Source organism: Manacus candei, unplaced genomic scaffold (assembly GCF_025592945.1).
Source record: "Manacus candei isolate 608988 ecotype Guabito, Panama unplaced genomic scaffold, ASM2559294v1 h1tg000053l, whole genome shotgun sequence".
Taxonomy (NCBI): Eukaryota; Metazoa; Chordata; class Aves; order Passeriformes; family Pipridae; genus Manacus; species Manacus candei.
The window spans coordinates 2,121,028-2,137,205 of record NW_026138101.1 but is presented as its reverse complement, the minus strand read 5'-3'; the positions used below and the strand labels follow the sequence as shown (position 1 = coordinate 2,137,205).

The window sequence follows — 16,178 nt, the reverse complement described above, 5'->3', positions numbered from 1 at the left end:
CCCTCGAGAGCGCTCAAGGAACGACTGGACGTGGCGCTCAGCGCTCTGGTCTGTCTGACGCGGCGGTGGTGCTGGGTCGCGGGTTGGACTCGATGGCCCTCAGAGGTCTTTTCCCACCCCGTTCATTCCGCCCCTCCGTGAGGGGCGCGGCGGCCGCGCGCGCGGGTCTCCCCGCGCGCCTCCCGCGGCCGGCGCTGCCCCGAGCGGCCATTGACGTCAGGGAGGGCGGCACGTGACCGCGGCGGAGCCAATCGGCGGCGGCCGGAGCCGCTCCGGCGAGAAGGGGCCGTGTCGGCAGCGCCCGCCGCTCCCGCCGCCCCCGCCCCCGCCCCCTCCTCCTGCCGCGGCGGCGGCGCGTGGGGAGCCGCGCACGGCGACACACACACAGAGACACGCACACACACACACACACACACACAAACACACTTACATACATACACACATACGTACACACACACACACGCACACACGCTCCCGCACCCACGGGCGCGCACCCGCACCCACATACATGCACGCGCGCCGCCGCACGCTCCCGCGCACACGCCCCGGGGGGAAGGAAGGAGCCGCGGCCGGACGCCCCGCAGCCCCCGCCGCCGCCGCCGCCAGGAGCAGCCCCCCGCACCGCCACCACCGCCGGCTTTTGTCCGCCGCCCCCGCGGGAGCCCACCCTGCGCCCGGCCGGCGGCAGCATGGACGCGGCGCTGTGACCCGCCGGGGGCGGATTGGGAAGTTTGAATAAGGATTTTATCGCTTCCCTTTCCCTGTTCTCCCCCTCGGTGCGGCTCGGTCCCTGCCCCCATCTTCCCCGACAGGTTTTTTGTCTTTTTTTTTTTTTTTTTTCCCAGCATTTTTTTCTTTTAATCCGCCGCGCGGGGTTGGATTTTTATTATTATTATTATTATTATTGTTTGTGTTTTTATTTGGTTTGGTCGTATCCGTCTCTACCGGCCGTAGAGACCGGTCCCCGCGGGCGGCCGAGCGCCACCCCCGACCCGGCCCGCGGGGCTGCCATGGATCGCACCGGCGGCTCCGGCGGGGGCAGCGACCGCAGGCAGCCCGAGGAGAGCAAGCCGCTGCTGGGCGAGATGTCCGCTCCCGAGGGGAATAAAATGGGTGCCGCGCCGTGCCGGAGAGCCCTGCTCCACTGCAACGGCATGAGGTACAAGCTGCTGCAGGAGGGGGACATCCAGGTGTGTGTCATCCGGCACCCCCGGACGTTTCTCAGCAAGATCCTCACCTCCAAGTTCCTGCGGCGGTGGGAGCCGCACCACTTGACCCTGGCGGACAACAGCGTCGCCTCGGCCACGGTAAGAGCCCGCCCGGGTCCGCCCGGCACCGGCATCGGCATCGGCACCGCCGCGGGGCATCCGCGGGGTGCGGGGGGATGCCCGCGCCTTTGGGGCCCCCGCGCTGCCCCACCTGGGGGGACCCCCCTCGGGGGGTCAGTGGAGGGTCGGCTCGAGTGGGTCCCGGAATGCCGGCGGAAAACCCTGAAAGGATTTTTTTGTTTTTCCTTTGTAACCCTATGGATATTTAATTTTGCGGTTTCGATTTTTTTTTTTTTTTTGGAGAAAGACTATTATTGTTATTACTGTTACTGATTTTTTTTCCCGTCCCATTTTTTAAAAAAAAATTCCTCCTTTCCCAACATGACAGACGTGCAGTCGCCACACACCGAGCCGTTTCTGTCCGAAACCAAAGTCGGCAGATACCTGCTGGCACCTCGGGCAAGTTGGAGGTGAGGGAGGTGGAGGATGCTTTGAATTCGAGAGCGAAGGCTGTGCGCGGTCTTTGCTGTGGTTCAGGCCTGCTCTGGGGGCTCTGGTTTGGCGGTCACATACCCTGCCCAGACACAGGCGATGTGATTGGGAAATATGGAGATTCCTTCAGGGTTTTCTTCTGGCTGGAAAATGATGCAAGAGAAAAATGCGAGGTGGTGATATCAATGTTACAGAAAATGTACAGTAGACGGATACAGTCTTGAAAAATATGATTTTTATGTTCGTATACAGTTTAAAATTTCATGGCCATTATTATTTGAACATTTATGTAGCATGTGATGTGATTACGCCCATATTTTGGCGATTAACGCAGCTCACAAAACATGTTTTACACTGATCTTTAATCATTCAGTACTTGGATCGTGTCTTTTTTTGATTTATATGTAAATGTCTCATTTTTCTCAATGGCTTCGTTCTGGCCTTCCTATAGGACACTGTGAATCGAGAGAGTGGATTGGCTTTTGTGTGGATTTCTGTTAATGGTGTATTTCAGTGGGTTTCATCCAGCCTGTGCTGTGCTTGGAGGTTGGATTTTGTCACACTTTGGTACACAGACATAATGTGTGTAAATGTCCCTCCTGCATCATGCTCTGGTGTGAAGTATTCTGAGCAGCTTTTCAGTGGGAGCTCCTTTAACCTTCAGGTAGGCCAGCTGCCTGTTCTCACAGAGCTCTTTTTTGTGCCACAATGACATCTCTCCTCACGGTTTCCACGGGGCTCTCGAGGATGTTTCCAAGGGAATATTTTTCTTTCTTTGATAGAGCTACTGTCTAAAGGGAGAAGGAAGACTTGATCGAGCATTGCTGGAGAAAACCCCCAAAAGACACACGAGCTCAAGGAGTTTTTGCAGCTTTTGCAGCTCTTCATTTTGTTAAGATACCGTCAGTGTGGAGGGGGAGTTGAATATCAGTGGAGATGAGGCATTTTCCTGGCAGTATCCATAGCTGACTATTTCTGAGCAGAGAAGGATACCAGCAGAGAGAGGCATGATTGTGCTTCAGATCTCTGCAGTGTGGCAATACCAGGCATGAAGTTGTATTTGTGCAGGAGACGTCAAACTCTGCTTGCTGGCAGAGCTGTCACCAAAGAGACCATCTCTGAAAAGGTTTCTGAAGTCCTGTGGGGTTGTGCTTTAATTACCGTTGAGGTGTTCTCATTCCTAATTATTTTATGCACATAAATAGCGAGAAGACACTGAAATGTTGTGCGTACCATTGCAGGCTCCATTTTGTTGAGCAGTGCTCTTCGTGCTTGGTCTTGCGCCTTATCATTTTTTTTCCAGTGCTAACTCACCAAGTAAATACCGTTGTTCACAGAAATATCTGTGCTTTATTATTTCAAGTAGTGTCTTTGGTTTCCAGGGAGCAATTAGGGCACAGGGATAAGATCTACATTCACTTGTTGCCTGACTCTATGGGTAGGTTTAGGAGGTATCTTACAGGTTCTATGATATCTGTATTTTATTCTTTGTTTTTTAAGCTGGGAAGATTTGATTTAAGCAAAATCCGTGGTAGTTTAACTCCCACCCCCTATGGAAATGTGGTATAGGCACAATGCCAAAACCACCTCAAACTGGAGGTAGATATTTGAATGCGACTAATTTGGTTTTCAAGAGCTGTAGGAAAATATCCATTCTGTCCATTGAAAGTGAGCGTTGGGAGCACTCAACAGCTTTGATAACGAGGTCATTTTTACACATGGGGCTTTCCACAGGCAGGGTGCTTTATGAGCAGCCAGTAATTAATCTTCACATCATCCCTTTGCAAATCCTCTGGCATGACGAGTTTTACTGCATTCTATATAACATGAATAAAATTGAGCAGGAAAATAACATCACTTTGTTTTGCATTTGAAAGCAAAAGTTGTAATGACAGCTAAATCCAGATCTGGCAAATTATGTCCCTGAGTACAGTGGATAGGTTATTTGTTGATTCCAGGCACTTTATATCCTTTTTATTGTCACTTGAGACACATATTTGAATTAAAATCTTCTCCCCACAAGCTCTTACTTGTCAGTCCCTGGGCTGCAATATAGGAGTTAGCATTAGTTTGTGTATGGATTATTCATCTGTAGTTTATTCCACGAGTAGACACAGTATGTGCCCACATCTATAAGTCTGAATAATGAGACCCTATCTACATTTTTTTTTTGGTGAGGGAGAAGTAGTTTTGTTGTTTATTTAGGCAGCTACATGTTTTGTGCTGACAAGATAGTTTTCAGTAGCAGAAGCACTATGCATGAATGCAGTGGAACAACTGTTAGGCCATCTTATTTTAGCAGAATTTAGGGAGAAAAAACAATGTTGTCTACAAGTGCATTTTCTGACATTATCACAAGCGACTGTTTCAACTAAAATAAGTCCATGTTAATAAAATAATAAAAATAATAATAATAGTATTCTGATTTGGTACGTGCACTCATTTAAGAAATGGAAAGGTATTAGCTTGTGGAGAGTCCCATAACTGTAGGTGTTGGGGCTTTATGTGATTAATATGTTGTTTCCATTGCTTGTTTCATGTTTTTGTTTCTCAAAGAATTGGTTACATATAGTACAGTTTCACCACTACAGTTCCACTTGCATCATGTCCAGGCTTTCCTTCTTTTTTGAAGGAAGTGAATACAGATCTGTAGCTTTTTTTTATTATTATTTTGTTTTGTTTTGTTACTGTAAATATTAAAGCCCCAGTAGGAAATTTTGATACTTAAAAACTTTGTTTGTCAGACAGCAGCTTGCCTGGGAACGACTCTGACTTTCTCCCCCATGGGAGGAATAATGTTTATTTTATAAACACCTACCAAACTCAGATGTAGCACCCTTGCTAATTTTTTTTTGCCAATGAGATCTGTCCTTGCACAGCTTGAGGGGCAGTGATAGTAAAAACAAAGACAGAAATAAAATCCAATTTAATATTTCTCGAGTGATACTTTTTGGGGGGCTGAAGAATAACCCTATGGCTGTCTTCAGCCAAAATTTAATTTTCAATAGTTTAAATGTAGGTGTCGTGACTGAACTTCTGTGTCTTTAGTATCATTCTGCATTGTCCCTTTCATGTCTCTGCCCTGCTTTTTTTCTTTCATTCTTTCTCTTGAGTCAGTTGGGATTGGATGTTGAGGACAATGAGTTTTAAAGTCCTGGGTTGCAAGGAAGACTTGTGATACATATGTATGTGCAGCAGACAAGGAAAGAATAAATAAGTGATTCATTTTTGCTGGATAGGGATGACCTCTCTAGTTCCCATCTGGGAAGATAAGACATTATTGAAACCATGAAGTTATTCATTAATATCCCTCAAGGAGAGGTGGAAGCTTTGGGTTTTCGTGCCTGTTTCACATTTCTTGACTTTGCCTTGGCAGGTAAGTTGAGTGTATTGTGTTTTGCTCAAAGCTGGTGACAATCCTGAAAAGACTTTAGTTTCTTTTAAACATCTTTCATTTTTCTATACAGAGGGAATGTGTGAGGACAATAGTTTATTGACAGACTGGCTAATCGGAAATGCATTTGAAACAAGAATGTGAGTGGATTAGGGAACTGCATTTGTATTTTCTTCTAGAGACAAGAACATACCCAATTAATATTAAATGAGGCAGGGCAGGATTATCTGCTTCAAATAGGAGAACTGGAGTAGAAAATTGTCTTCTAATTGTTTTTTAAAATTCAACAATTCTGCTACTGCATGTGTTTCAGCATGTCTTTCCTGGTAAAGATAGAGCAAAAATTCCTATCAAGCTGGACTCATTGTTTACTTTAGCACAGGTTCCCATTAGTTAGAAAAACATACTTTTAAAAATTAAATTTCCCTTGAAAAACAATTAGCTCAAGTGGGAAGTATTATGCAGAGCTCAGAAATTTCAAAACAATCTTACAATGAGAATTTTTGTAAAGCTTTCATGGAAAAGGAATATTGTAGCATTATCCAGATTGGAAACAGAATAAATATGAATTTGCTATAGTACTACTACTACTACTAACTAAAGTTTAAAGAGTCTGTTGAGTAAACCAAGTGCTGCCCTTTAGTCCTGCACTCTTGATGAGGCTCTACCTATTTAGCCCACCAAGCCAAATTATCTTGGAGGGCCTGCTGTCATTACGTGTGTAAGTGAGTGTGAACACATAAATAACAAAACAATTTAGGATAATTTTTTATCTCTTATAACAATGGAATGATAAATTACTATTTATATTTAATATTTCCCATTGTTTACTGTTGCAGATGATTGCTTTCATTTGATAAGAAGTGGTACCAACAGGTTTCGGATGTACATGTTTTTGCCTATTCTGGTTATTTATTGCTAAATACCAGGTATTTTGTTCAGGTGCATCAGAAAGGGCATTGAATCTCATAATTTGCAGAAAACCCATGACAATTTAGAGTTCTCTGCAAATTGAGAAGAAATTGCTCCATGTTATCTGTGCTGTTGAAATTGAGATGCTGTTTCAGAAGCGAAGGCAGGCATGTACCTGCGTTAACGAAATCCAGATTTTTCTGAAGACTGGGTGATTTAATGTCTGCTGTGACAAACTTCTTTTATTGCTGTATTAGTTGGTAGCATGACATAAGAAAACCTAAATGATATTTCTTTAAAGTTGTTTAATGCCTATCAAACGTATCTTTGCATATACAGTTCCTGCAGTGGTTAAAAAGCATATTTATAAGTCAGCAGTGTTAAGGTATGTGTTTATATGTCACAGAGCTTATATAAAATATGAAAACAGAAGCTATATTCATTGGCAGAGTGAAAGCTCTCAAGGCTATTAGTGTTAACACCCAGCCAGTAAATTTTACATGTTCAGGAACATAAATAAAAAGGATACTCAGAAATACTTGTGCCTCATTTTTCGTTTTGGCTGGGGAGTAAAGATGTGGTGCTAGTCACTACATGGTGGTAATAGTCCCCCTGGGAAAGCTTGGAAATTGCCTCTGGTCCTCAGTGGGACCTGATCCTGCATCAGAGCAGGGCCTGGAGGAGCTCAGCATCCCTCACAGGGCCGAGCCTTTGTGGAGCTGTAAGATCATATATTTTTTTTGTTGAAGTGGATTATTGTAAGTAGTGATATTCCCAGAAGAGTCTGGATCATCCATGTTGGGGTGTAGCCCTTCTAGAAAAGGACATACTACCCAGGGAAGCTGTGGCTGCCCCATCCCTGGAAATGTTCAAGGCCAGGTTGGACAGGACTTGGAGCAACCTGGTCTAGTGGAAGGTGTCCCTGCCCATGGCAGAGGGGTGGAATGAGATGATCTGTAAAGGTCCCTTCAACCCAAACCATTTCATGACTCTGTGATTCTGTGAAACTCAAAAGTGCCATGTGGTTTTTCGGAGGTGAAAGGCCATGGTGAGGGTCCCGTCTGCATCGATGGTCTGATATGCAAGGTTGGGTTTGCCTTTTTAGCAGGAGTGGGAGAACAGAGGCCACAGCCTTGGTCCCACCAAAATCCCTGACAGAACTGTATACACTGAGGGACCTTTTTGGAAGAAAAAGGTGGTAGGTTTAGTACGTAGAAAGGAGTGATTTCTTCATAACTATTTAATTTATGGCATATAATTTGTTTGTACTTTTGAAGTTGATTAGTAACAGGTGAGTTTAACACAATACATTAAAAAGGCTTCCCTCATTTCCTTCTATGTTAGTAAGCATGGCTGGCCTAATAGGGTTTTACTCATCTCCCCACATAGGATTTATGAGAGAAGAGACCTACCTCAAACAGTTCAAGCCTTTTGGAGTCTTTAGGAGTAATTAGATTGTGGGTTGCATGGGTAGATTGCGGCTTGTTTGTTAGTGTTTGGAGCAGTGCTAGTTGCATCAGTTCTGTTTTGTGTCTGCATGTGTTTATAGATACGTAGGGCTTAATTCCACAAGCAGTCACGTGTTTGAAGATGATTGATACTTGAGCATGTATAATCCATTCAGAGAGCTTGTGCATGCATGTGCACTCAGTAAAATAACTTTTTTTTGCCCATCTGATGATGCAGAGTCATTGGCAGCAGTGCTGGCTGGGGCAGCCTGGCCTGTGCCATTCTGTGTCTGTGCCGTGCCCTGTCAGTCTGCCTTTTGTACACACCTAACAGTTTGCAGGGTCAGGTTGAGAAAATCTCTGTGAGCTGGCTGGGGAACACCTTCTCTGCTTGAACCTTTTGCAGATTTGCTGTCTTTTAACTGCGTCAGGGAGCTGATGTGTTTCAGCCTATAGTCAGCCAGACTGCTGAGGAAGAAGAGAGCGGGAAACATGGTAGGCTGGAATTGCTGCCAAAAAAAATGTATTATTAAATCATTGCGTAAAATTTTCCTGTTTTGCACAATATTTAATAATGCAGGGACAACACCAGGAAAGGGAAAAGACAATTGAAAAGCATACATTATAACTGATCACGTCAGTGGTGAGTGAAGTTTTAGCGCTTGCGGTTGTGGAAGAAAACACGAAGAAGTCAGAACCAGATGCTAAGTTAAAAGGCCTTCACTTCATAGGCTTAAAAATTAAGAGGATTTAACAATACTCTTTAGGTTTTGGAGGAGGGGAGTCTTGTTCCAGGATTTGTTGTTACCAGTACTGGCATTTCCAGTGCTTAAAGTGATTTGTTGAATTTGCCCCTTGGGCTGTCCCATGACTGATGGGACAGGGCCAATAGAGTGGGGAATACAAAAGCAGGTAACAATGCCAGGTCACAGACTGTGGTGTCCAGGGCATGAGTTTATGGTGTAGGCAATTTTCTACTACTTTAATCTGAGATTTCAGTGCATTTTTAGATAATTTTAAGTCTTTTTCCAATTTTTGAGAAACTCAGAAAGAAGGCGTCTGTTTTTTCTGGACTCGAGTGTTTCTGCTAGATGTGTGCCATTACTACTTGAGCTCAAGAAACTCATCGAGTTGCAATGACTTAAATCTGAACTGGAAGTACACTCGGTCACGTACATTCTTGGTCTCGCTCTGCTGAAATCAGTAGGGTAATTTGAGGAGAGGGATTACCATTCATTGCCTGTAACGTGAATGGCAGGATGTGCTGTTCAGACAGCCAGGAAGGTTCAGCGAGGGATCGCCGTGCAGGTTGGCTGCTGGCTGGGGCAGATGGCTGACACAGCCACAATTCCTCCCTCTGCTTGAGGCAGATCTTGAGGTACTGAGCCACTGGCAGGAGTGGCTTTCCCAAGAACAAGAGGATTGCTGGAAACTTCCGTGTTAGACAGAACTGGTATAGAAGCTGCTGCCCTTTCACCCATTTTATGCCAACATTTATACAACACTGTCCTGGTGGAAAGTGAGTTTGTGACATTATTTTCTTCTGTGGGGAAAACCTTCTCATTCAGAATTCTTGGAAAGGTCCTGCCAGCCACCGCCGCTGCTCCATGGGGCATGTGCCAGCTCCCTCCTGTCTCTTTTCCCCAGACAATAGAGTTTTATTAAGAAAAAAAAAAATGCTGCTTGATGCAAGTTGATCTCTTTTCCCCCATTTGGGCTTGAAATTTGCTGTGGGATGTGGTCCTGGCTGAAGTTTGCATGAGGGTGGATCCTCTACAGGGGCAGCTGCCCCCAATTCCTTTAAGGTGTAGGAAGATGGTGCTGCTGCTTCTGCCATTGTCTTGCTTGATGTTTGCACCTGGGGCCATTTTCACTTCTGGGGCAGTGGCAGAAAGGTTTAAAATGGAGTAAGGCTTTTCTGGGCCCTTAGAGAGCCTCTCCCTTGTCTGCTCAGAATTGCCACTTGTTTCAGGGGTAAGAGCTCTTGCACTTTTCAAAGTATGCTGCAGTTTCTGTGAAGTTCTTGTTCCTGTGAATGAGGAATTGCATGACTTTCTCGTTGAATGAAAAATTTAAAAGGAATAATTGCTTTCATTGATGAAAAGAGTAATAACTAGGGCTTCAAAAAAGATGACTTAAAAATGAATACCCAGTGCTTCTCAAACTCCAGACTGCTAATTTCTTGATATTAAGAATGGAGATGTTGAATGCTTGGCACTGTCTACAAAGGACTTTTCCTTCTTGGGTTTCCAGTGCTTAAAGAAATGCAGAATAAAATAAAATCTTTTTATCCTTTTGAAAAATTTAGAACTAAAACCTTAGAGCACACAGAAATGGATTTAGGTTTTGTAAGATTGTATTTTCAAAGATGCCATATGTGGTACAATAAATGTTGCCTGAAGAAAACTGAGATTAGCTAAATCAGAGGGGTTTGCGGAGAATAGATAATTGTATCCCCAAATATAATTATTTTATAGTTATCTTTTGCATAATATTTTTCTTAGGCCTAAAGAGAAACTCTCTTTGCAAGTGAGACTCAGAAATAATATTTTTTTTCTTAGAAATAAGATGTATGTAATTTGAAGTGTGCAGATATCTATGTATATTTTATGGATGAGATTTCTGATGCTGTTAACCCAAAGGTAAGGCAAGAATTTTGTAAACAAAAAAGTTGCCTTGTTCTTTATTTATGTATAGACAACTAACATTACCTGAGCAACATTAGGCAATTGCATGTGCAGGTAGACAGTTTGGATAAGTTTTAAGAGAAAGCCTTTTTTTCCCCTAAACCTCCTGAAGATACCCCACAGTGTGTTCCCAGTGGTACATTTCAAACAATACAGAGCAGATATTCCTCTATGGTAAAGCTGTGATATTGCTATTGTTTTTTCCTCCCAGTCTTTGTCTGTTTTGGCTATTTGAATATTAGCTTTTGGGATTGGCAGGTGTCTCTTAGCATGTCTGGTTCCTGTTGTAATGGGATTCTGTTATACCACAGAGTTTTTTGTTTGCTGCTGTAATACAATTAGTGCATATTGTGAGCAGGCTGTGTTTTTGCTCTGTCTAAAATAAAACTGAATGAGTTTGTTATCCATTTTCAGGGATGGGCATTATTAATAGTAATGGAGAAACTGCTTAACAAAAAGTTTCTGAAATTTGCCAAGTGGACTCCAACTTTTCTAAACAAAATACTAAGGGTGTGTAGGCTTTTGCCGTAAATATGAATGTCTGTTTGACCCACTGTGAACAAAAAAGAAGAGAGATTATTTTTAGCCTCTGAAATGATCAGAAAAAAATGATTTTTGGATGACAGTATAATGTCTTCATCTTACGAGTTCTTGGGTTTCAACTTCACTGTGCTTCAACCACCTCAAAGTGCTTAATGGTCAGTGTTTTTATACGTGGGGAAAACAGAGACAAATAAATGTAAATGAGACTTTTCAGACATGTCGGTTGGTTCATGCTTAGTTTGCAGTTCCTTCACATCTGTGGTTCACTCTGGATAGTCTAAGGTTAGACACCAAGGATCAGTCATGCCTTGCCCTAATGTTCATGATAAATCAGTGGTGGGAGCTGGAGCAGAAGTGATGTTCCCTTGCTTTGTCTGCTAGGCTGCATCTTCCCTCCTGATTTGGATGGCTATCCATTTTCTTAACGGTTGTAAATCTCATTAAAAATCAGTGGAAGTGTGGGAGAGTGACTGACAGCAGAACGTGGCCCACAGTGTTGTGCTCTTCTTGCTACCCTTCAATCTTCCTGCAAAGAAAGTACCTGTCGGGGAACCAGGTGCCAATCAGTTCAAGTCTCTTGCCTTCTGCAGCGTGCGTGCTTTGTGTGTTCTCCTAGCAGTCATGCTGACAACCTACCACTTTGCTTTTGCTTTAGAGGCTGTTAAGAGTGAATTCAGAAGAAAAGAGTAAGGCAGGGAAACCTTGACTGCTTTGAAATTTTCAGGATGAGAATGATCTTGCAAAATTACTGTAGAAGCAGGGTGTTGCAATCCGTTTTTGTGAAAAGATTGGCAGTTCTCTCTCCCTTCTCAAACCTTAGGTTTACTATACAAGCTTCTTGACATTGAGCTCTTAAATTTAGGAATCCCTTGAGAAGAGTATGATTGCAGAGACATCTCAAAACACCACGTTTCTCTCTGCTGCAATGTGTGCTGTAAGAAGGTATGAAACTGAAAGTAGAATGTTATGTGGACTCTTAAATTGTGGATCTTTGAGCCACTGGTGTCAGCTAATGCAGTTCTGCAGACTTTTTTCCTGGAGGCTGTGTGGTTATTGTAGTTGGGGACCTGAGTGTTGAGTTGTTCCTGGCAGCTTGAAAAGTTGTACAGTGAGAGATTTCTTTGCCCTGGCTGTTCTGATGCCAGGCAGGGCACTGGATGTCAGTGATGGAGAGCTGTGAGCGTGTGCCTGCCTTGAATGCTGTGGCTCCACGGTGCTCTCACGATAGCTGGGGTGTTCTGTCATCTGAACAGTTTGCTCGGTATCTTGGCTCTGAGGAGGAAGGTGGGAGGAGGGGAACGAAACTGTGAAAGGCCCAGTGATTCTTGAAGAACAGCATTTACTTTTGCAGCAGTGATTGCCATCTCCTTTGATGGGCTGTGTTGAGTGAGGTCCGTGTCCTTGTCTTACTGCTCAGTGGTGAAATGCCTGGAGTTTGAGTACCTGTTCATTCCTTGTGGAAGATGAATCATGTTCAATGAAGCAATTGTGTTCCTTACCCACCAGTAACGTAGAACAGAGAGGTTTATTTGGATGTCTGGAGGAAGAGAAAATAGCGTCATGTTACAGATGTCGTTCAGTTATTGTTTAAACCAGGAGAAAATCTATGCAATTGCTGTAAACCTCTGCCTTTAGTAAATAGGTTATAGTAGCAAGATTATTGAATTGGAAGAGGAGCTTCAGCTTATTATTTCAGTGCAGGAGCACTGATACTTCTTCAGATATTCCTTAAAAAACAAATGGCCACTCCAGCTGTGTAGTAAGAACTCGAAGTAGTATTCCCAATAATTTTTGTTATGAAATGCAACCCCTATGTGGAAGTGAAGAGGGTTGATGAAAGATACTATGCAAGTGCAAATTATTAGTTGTTGCTTTAGTTTTTCTTTCAACTCTTCATGGTTCTTTTAGATCCTTTGGTGTTTTGGTTTTTTTTTTTTTTTTCCTCCTTTCCCCCCACTGGTATTATGTTGACTTTTGAGGAAAGTGTTTTAATTTTTAACTAAAAAATAGCCTGACATCCAGAGGCATGGAACAGGCTCTTCCTCTCCCAGAGGAGCAAATGACTTGAGTGGAGTCCTGGCACTGAAAATCTCATCTACTTTGCAACCAAATAATGTGGACATTGTAGAAAGCATAAAACTTGTGCTGGCACAGAACTTAGTTGCTGAAGGTGAAAGTACGGACACAGTCAACATGTCTCGTCTGACTGAAAACACATTTTCTAAGGTTGGATAATTCGTCTTTTGTGATTGCTGTGAATGAAACAGGAAATCAAGCTGAAAAAGCTTGAAATTAAATGAAATGTGCAGGACCAGACATGCACTTTGTTATTAAATATTGACATACCCCGTGTAGGTAACCACTTTGCCTTTGGAGCCCAGCATTTGCCTGAAGACTGCAATGTCTTCTTGCTCTTATGGTGAAAAATTTATCAGCATTGAGAAATACTGCTAATGGCTGCTTTCCTAACACCAGTGTATGCTGTGTTTGGTGCCATGTCGCTGCCTCCCTTGAAATTAATCTCCTGATTTATTGTAAGTTATTTCAAATGTCCCCGGTGACTTGGGTTGACTAATGTACTTTAAATATGGCGAAATCAAATCATCTGTTGTGGGAGTTGACCGTGTATCAAGCTGCTCCCTCGTGGAGATAGATGACATGGGAAAGTACTGAGCCCTCCTTGGTGCTTACCCAAATACAGGACCAGTCCTCTGTTGCTGTCAGCCTATGGATTGGTCAGTTTTAAATCTGGGGTGAGCTGGGATCAAGGCATCACTAACCATCTGCATTATCTGTATATTGTGTGTTTGTGGTACCACAGCATGGCCCAAGTGGGCTTGGAGGGGGAAGGGAAAGAAAGGAGGTGATGAGAGGAAAAAATTAAACAGGGCAGCTTCAGGCCTGAGGTCAGATGGGTCTGTGTGCTCCAGAAGAAAAGGGAAGCCTGTGAGTGCAGCGTGCCTGTGACTGGAACTTCTTGACTCATCTCAAAGGGATGTTGTCCACAGTGCAGCTTCTTCACATGAGGTGGCAAGGAGCCCACAGTGTGTGAGGCCTGTGCTGTTGTATCTTCCCTTCTGAATGCCGTTTAAAAATAAAGGGAATGTTTATATTTGGTGGGTTATGTGTTTCCTAATGCCTCTTCATTTATCAGACCCACTGTAATTGAGATAAAGATGTAATTCTCAGTTGCATATCTAGGTTTAACGTCAAGGGTTTGGGAGGTTGTGTCTCTACTTGTCAGATTTTCTTAAGAGAAATAGGAGAACAAACTTACCCGGTGCATCTTCTTGCCTGTACAGTCTGTACCTGGAGATCTGAGAGTGGCTGTCTTGAGACCTTTGTGTCTGATCCGAGGCTCTTGCTGTGCTCAGATTTCATGTTACCCGTTTTTTTATTTTGGAATTGTAAGAAAAGCCTGTACAAACAATGCTCTGCTGTTTCCAAACACTGTGAAGTTTTCCCCATTGCTTCCTGTTTTTGTAGCCTGTTTGTGAAAAGACCTTGCCCGCTTTGCACTGGAGTTATCTTTAATGTGAATGCATTCTGCATTAGCTGCTGTGTGTTCCAGCATGCAGGGACCCAAGCTTCTCCTCAGCAAGCGTCATTACTCTTTATTTATGGCAAGACTAGATTTAAAAAGACTTGTGCATGTAAAAGTGAAAGCACAGGCGGTGTTAAATTGTGCAGTCATGAGCTTGTTATTTCCCTTCCCCCCCCAGTATGCAAGCCAGTTAGTAACCCAGTGATCTATACATGAGGCTTTAATTGGATATATGCCCAGAGAGCAGATTGATATGGAAAAGCTATAAAGGCACGGGTTCACAAACTTTGTTTGACCACAGGAGGACTGTCTGCATGATCCCACATGGAATGTGCCAGGGATTCTCAAAACAAAGAAATACCTTCATGTATCTGTATGTAAACCACGGGATACAGAGGTGATGTCTCTGCCTTAAAGTCAATAGACTGTTGATTAAAAGGGACTTCTTCAGCCTAGGAGTGCTTTAGGTGGGGCTTAGGTGTGTCTGTGGCCTCTGTGTAATTTACTTGAGTTCTTAAGTTTTAGTTTTGGTAATTGTTGGAGGCTTCTCTGTGCGATTGGATATAATCTTTGGCTGCCTTTAGAGATAAGAGGGGGGGCGTGAATCTCTCTGTAGTGAAATGAAAACAAGCAGATGTCTGACTGCAGCTGGCTAGAGATAAATCATTTCATATAAACTTGCCTGGAGAACATGATCTGATTCCTCTATAAACCTACACTCCAGAGGGAAGGGAGAACCCCCATTAGTCAATGACACCCTCCTGGCCTAAAATTCCAGTGTTTCTAGTTTGCAAATCACATGAAACACATACAGACTAGTAGCTGTATTCAGCAAAGGCTTTCTCAATTTTGAAAACACTTGTAACACAGATTTTGTGTCTCTTCTGGGGATTTTTTTCCCCCTAAATTAAAATTACAGCATCCCTAAATGTGTAAAACCAGCCACAGTCACATCCCTATGTTCTCCAAACCAATTTAATATTGATAAAATCTCTTTTAAGTTGGCACAGGGCTGCAATAAAGAGTTTTGTGATTTAGGAGAGCCCTGTTGCAGACAAAGCTGACCTTCCTGACCCTTCACATGATGGAGAGCAGTAAAGCATACCACCTCTTTCACAACTCTGTTTTTCTTCTTTGCCATCCTCTGCATGGTTGTATGGCACATTTTTCCCTGAAGATGGTGGGATGGAAATCTTATCTCTTGTGGCATAAGCCCTAATCAACATGAAGAGTGGGGAGCTGTGGTAAATATACTCAAATAGTTGCAGAAAATAAGGTAACCCTAATTAAAGTTTCGTGCAAGTAGTTTCAGCGTTTGATTCCAACCATTTGCCTAACGAAGGCAGGGAATAGTCCTTAGCTCTCTGCCTGCAGCAAGAATATGGGAATTGCAGTGACTCATTCTCAGGGACATGGCAATGGGAATGAGGCACTGCTGTGGTTGCAGATAATTCCCTGGAAGTCTCCGTTGTGCAGAATGCATTAATTGAAGAGATTCATGAGCTGCTTAATGTCACATCACTTCATTTCCTCATCAGGGAACTGTAAGTCTCATCCATATGGGGAAAAAACAGACTCTCTCTGGTTGCGAGTAAATCTTGACCTCTGTAAAAAGGGGTTGTGTGTGTTGTCCCTCACAGTGCCCTGGGTTAAACCTGTTGCCATGTGGCTTGAATTTTTCCTTGCCATGTTGTCAGCTGTGGGGACAGAGGCAGCAGTGTAAAGACTTGGATTTCTGAGTGCCCAGAAGTGATCAGTGGGGGTGAGGAGGGGACTGTTTGCTGCTGGTTTCTTCAGTGCAGTGCAGCAGAAGGATGGCTGGTTCCTCTTTGTAACTCATCACCATCTGCAACCATTGCACTGCTCTCAGAAGCAGAGGCATATCTTTAT

At 43.6% G+C, this 16,178-nt stretch overlaps 1 protein-coding gene across 1 annotated transcript in view; it reads left to right on the top strand.

Annotated features, from left to right (window-relative positions):
* The first annotated feature begins 265 nt into the window (after nt 1-265).
* CMIP (c-Maf inducing protein) overlaps nt 266-16,178 on the top strand; it is a 133,355-nt gene continuing 117,442 nt past the window's right edge. The window contains exon 1 of the mRNA XM_051801741.1: nt 266-1,307. Within this exon, the coding sequence (XP_051657701.1) occupies nt 1,011-1,307 (297 nt within the window). The 5' untranslated portion in view covers nt 266-1,010. The remainder of the gene's footprint in view (nt 1,308-16,178) is intronic.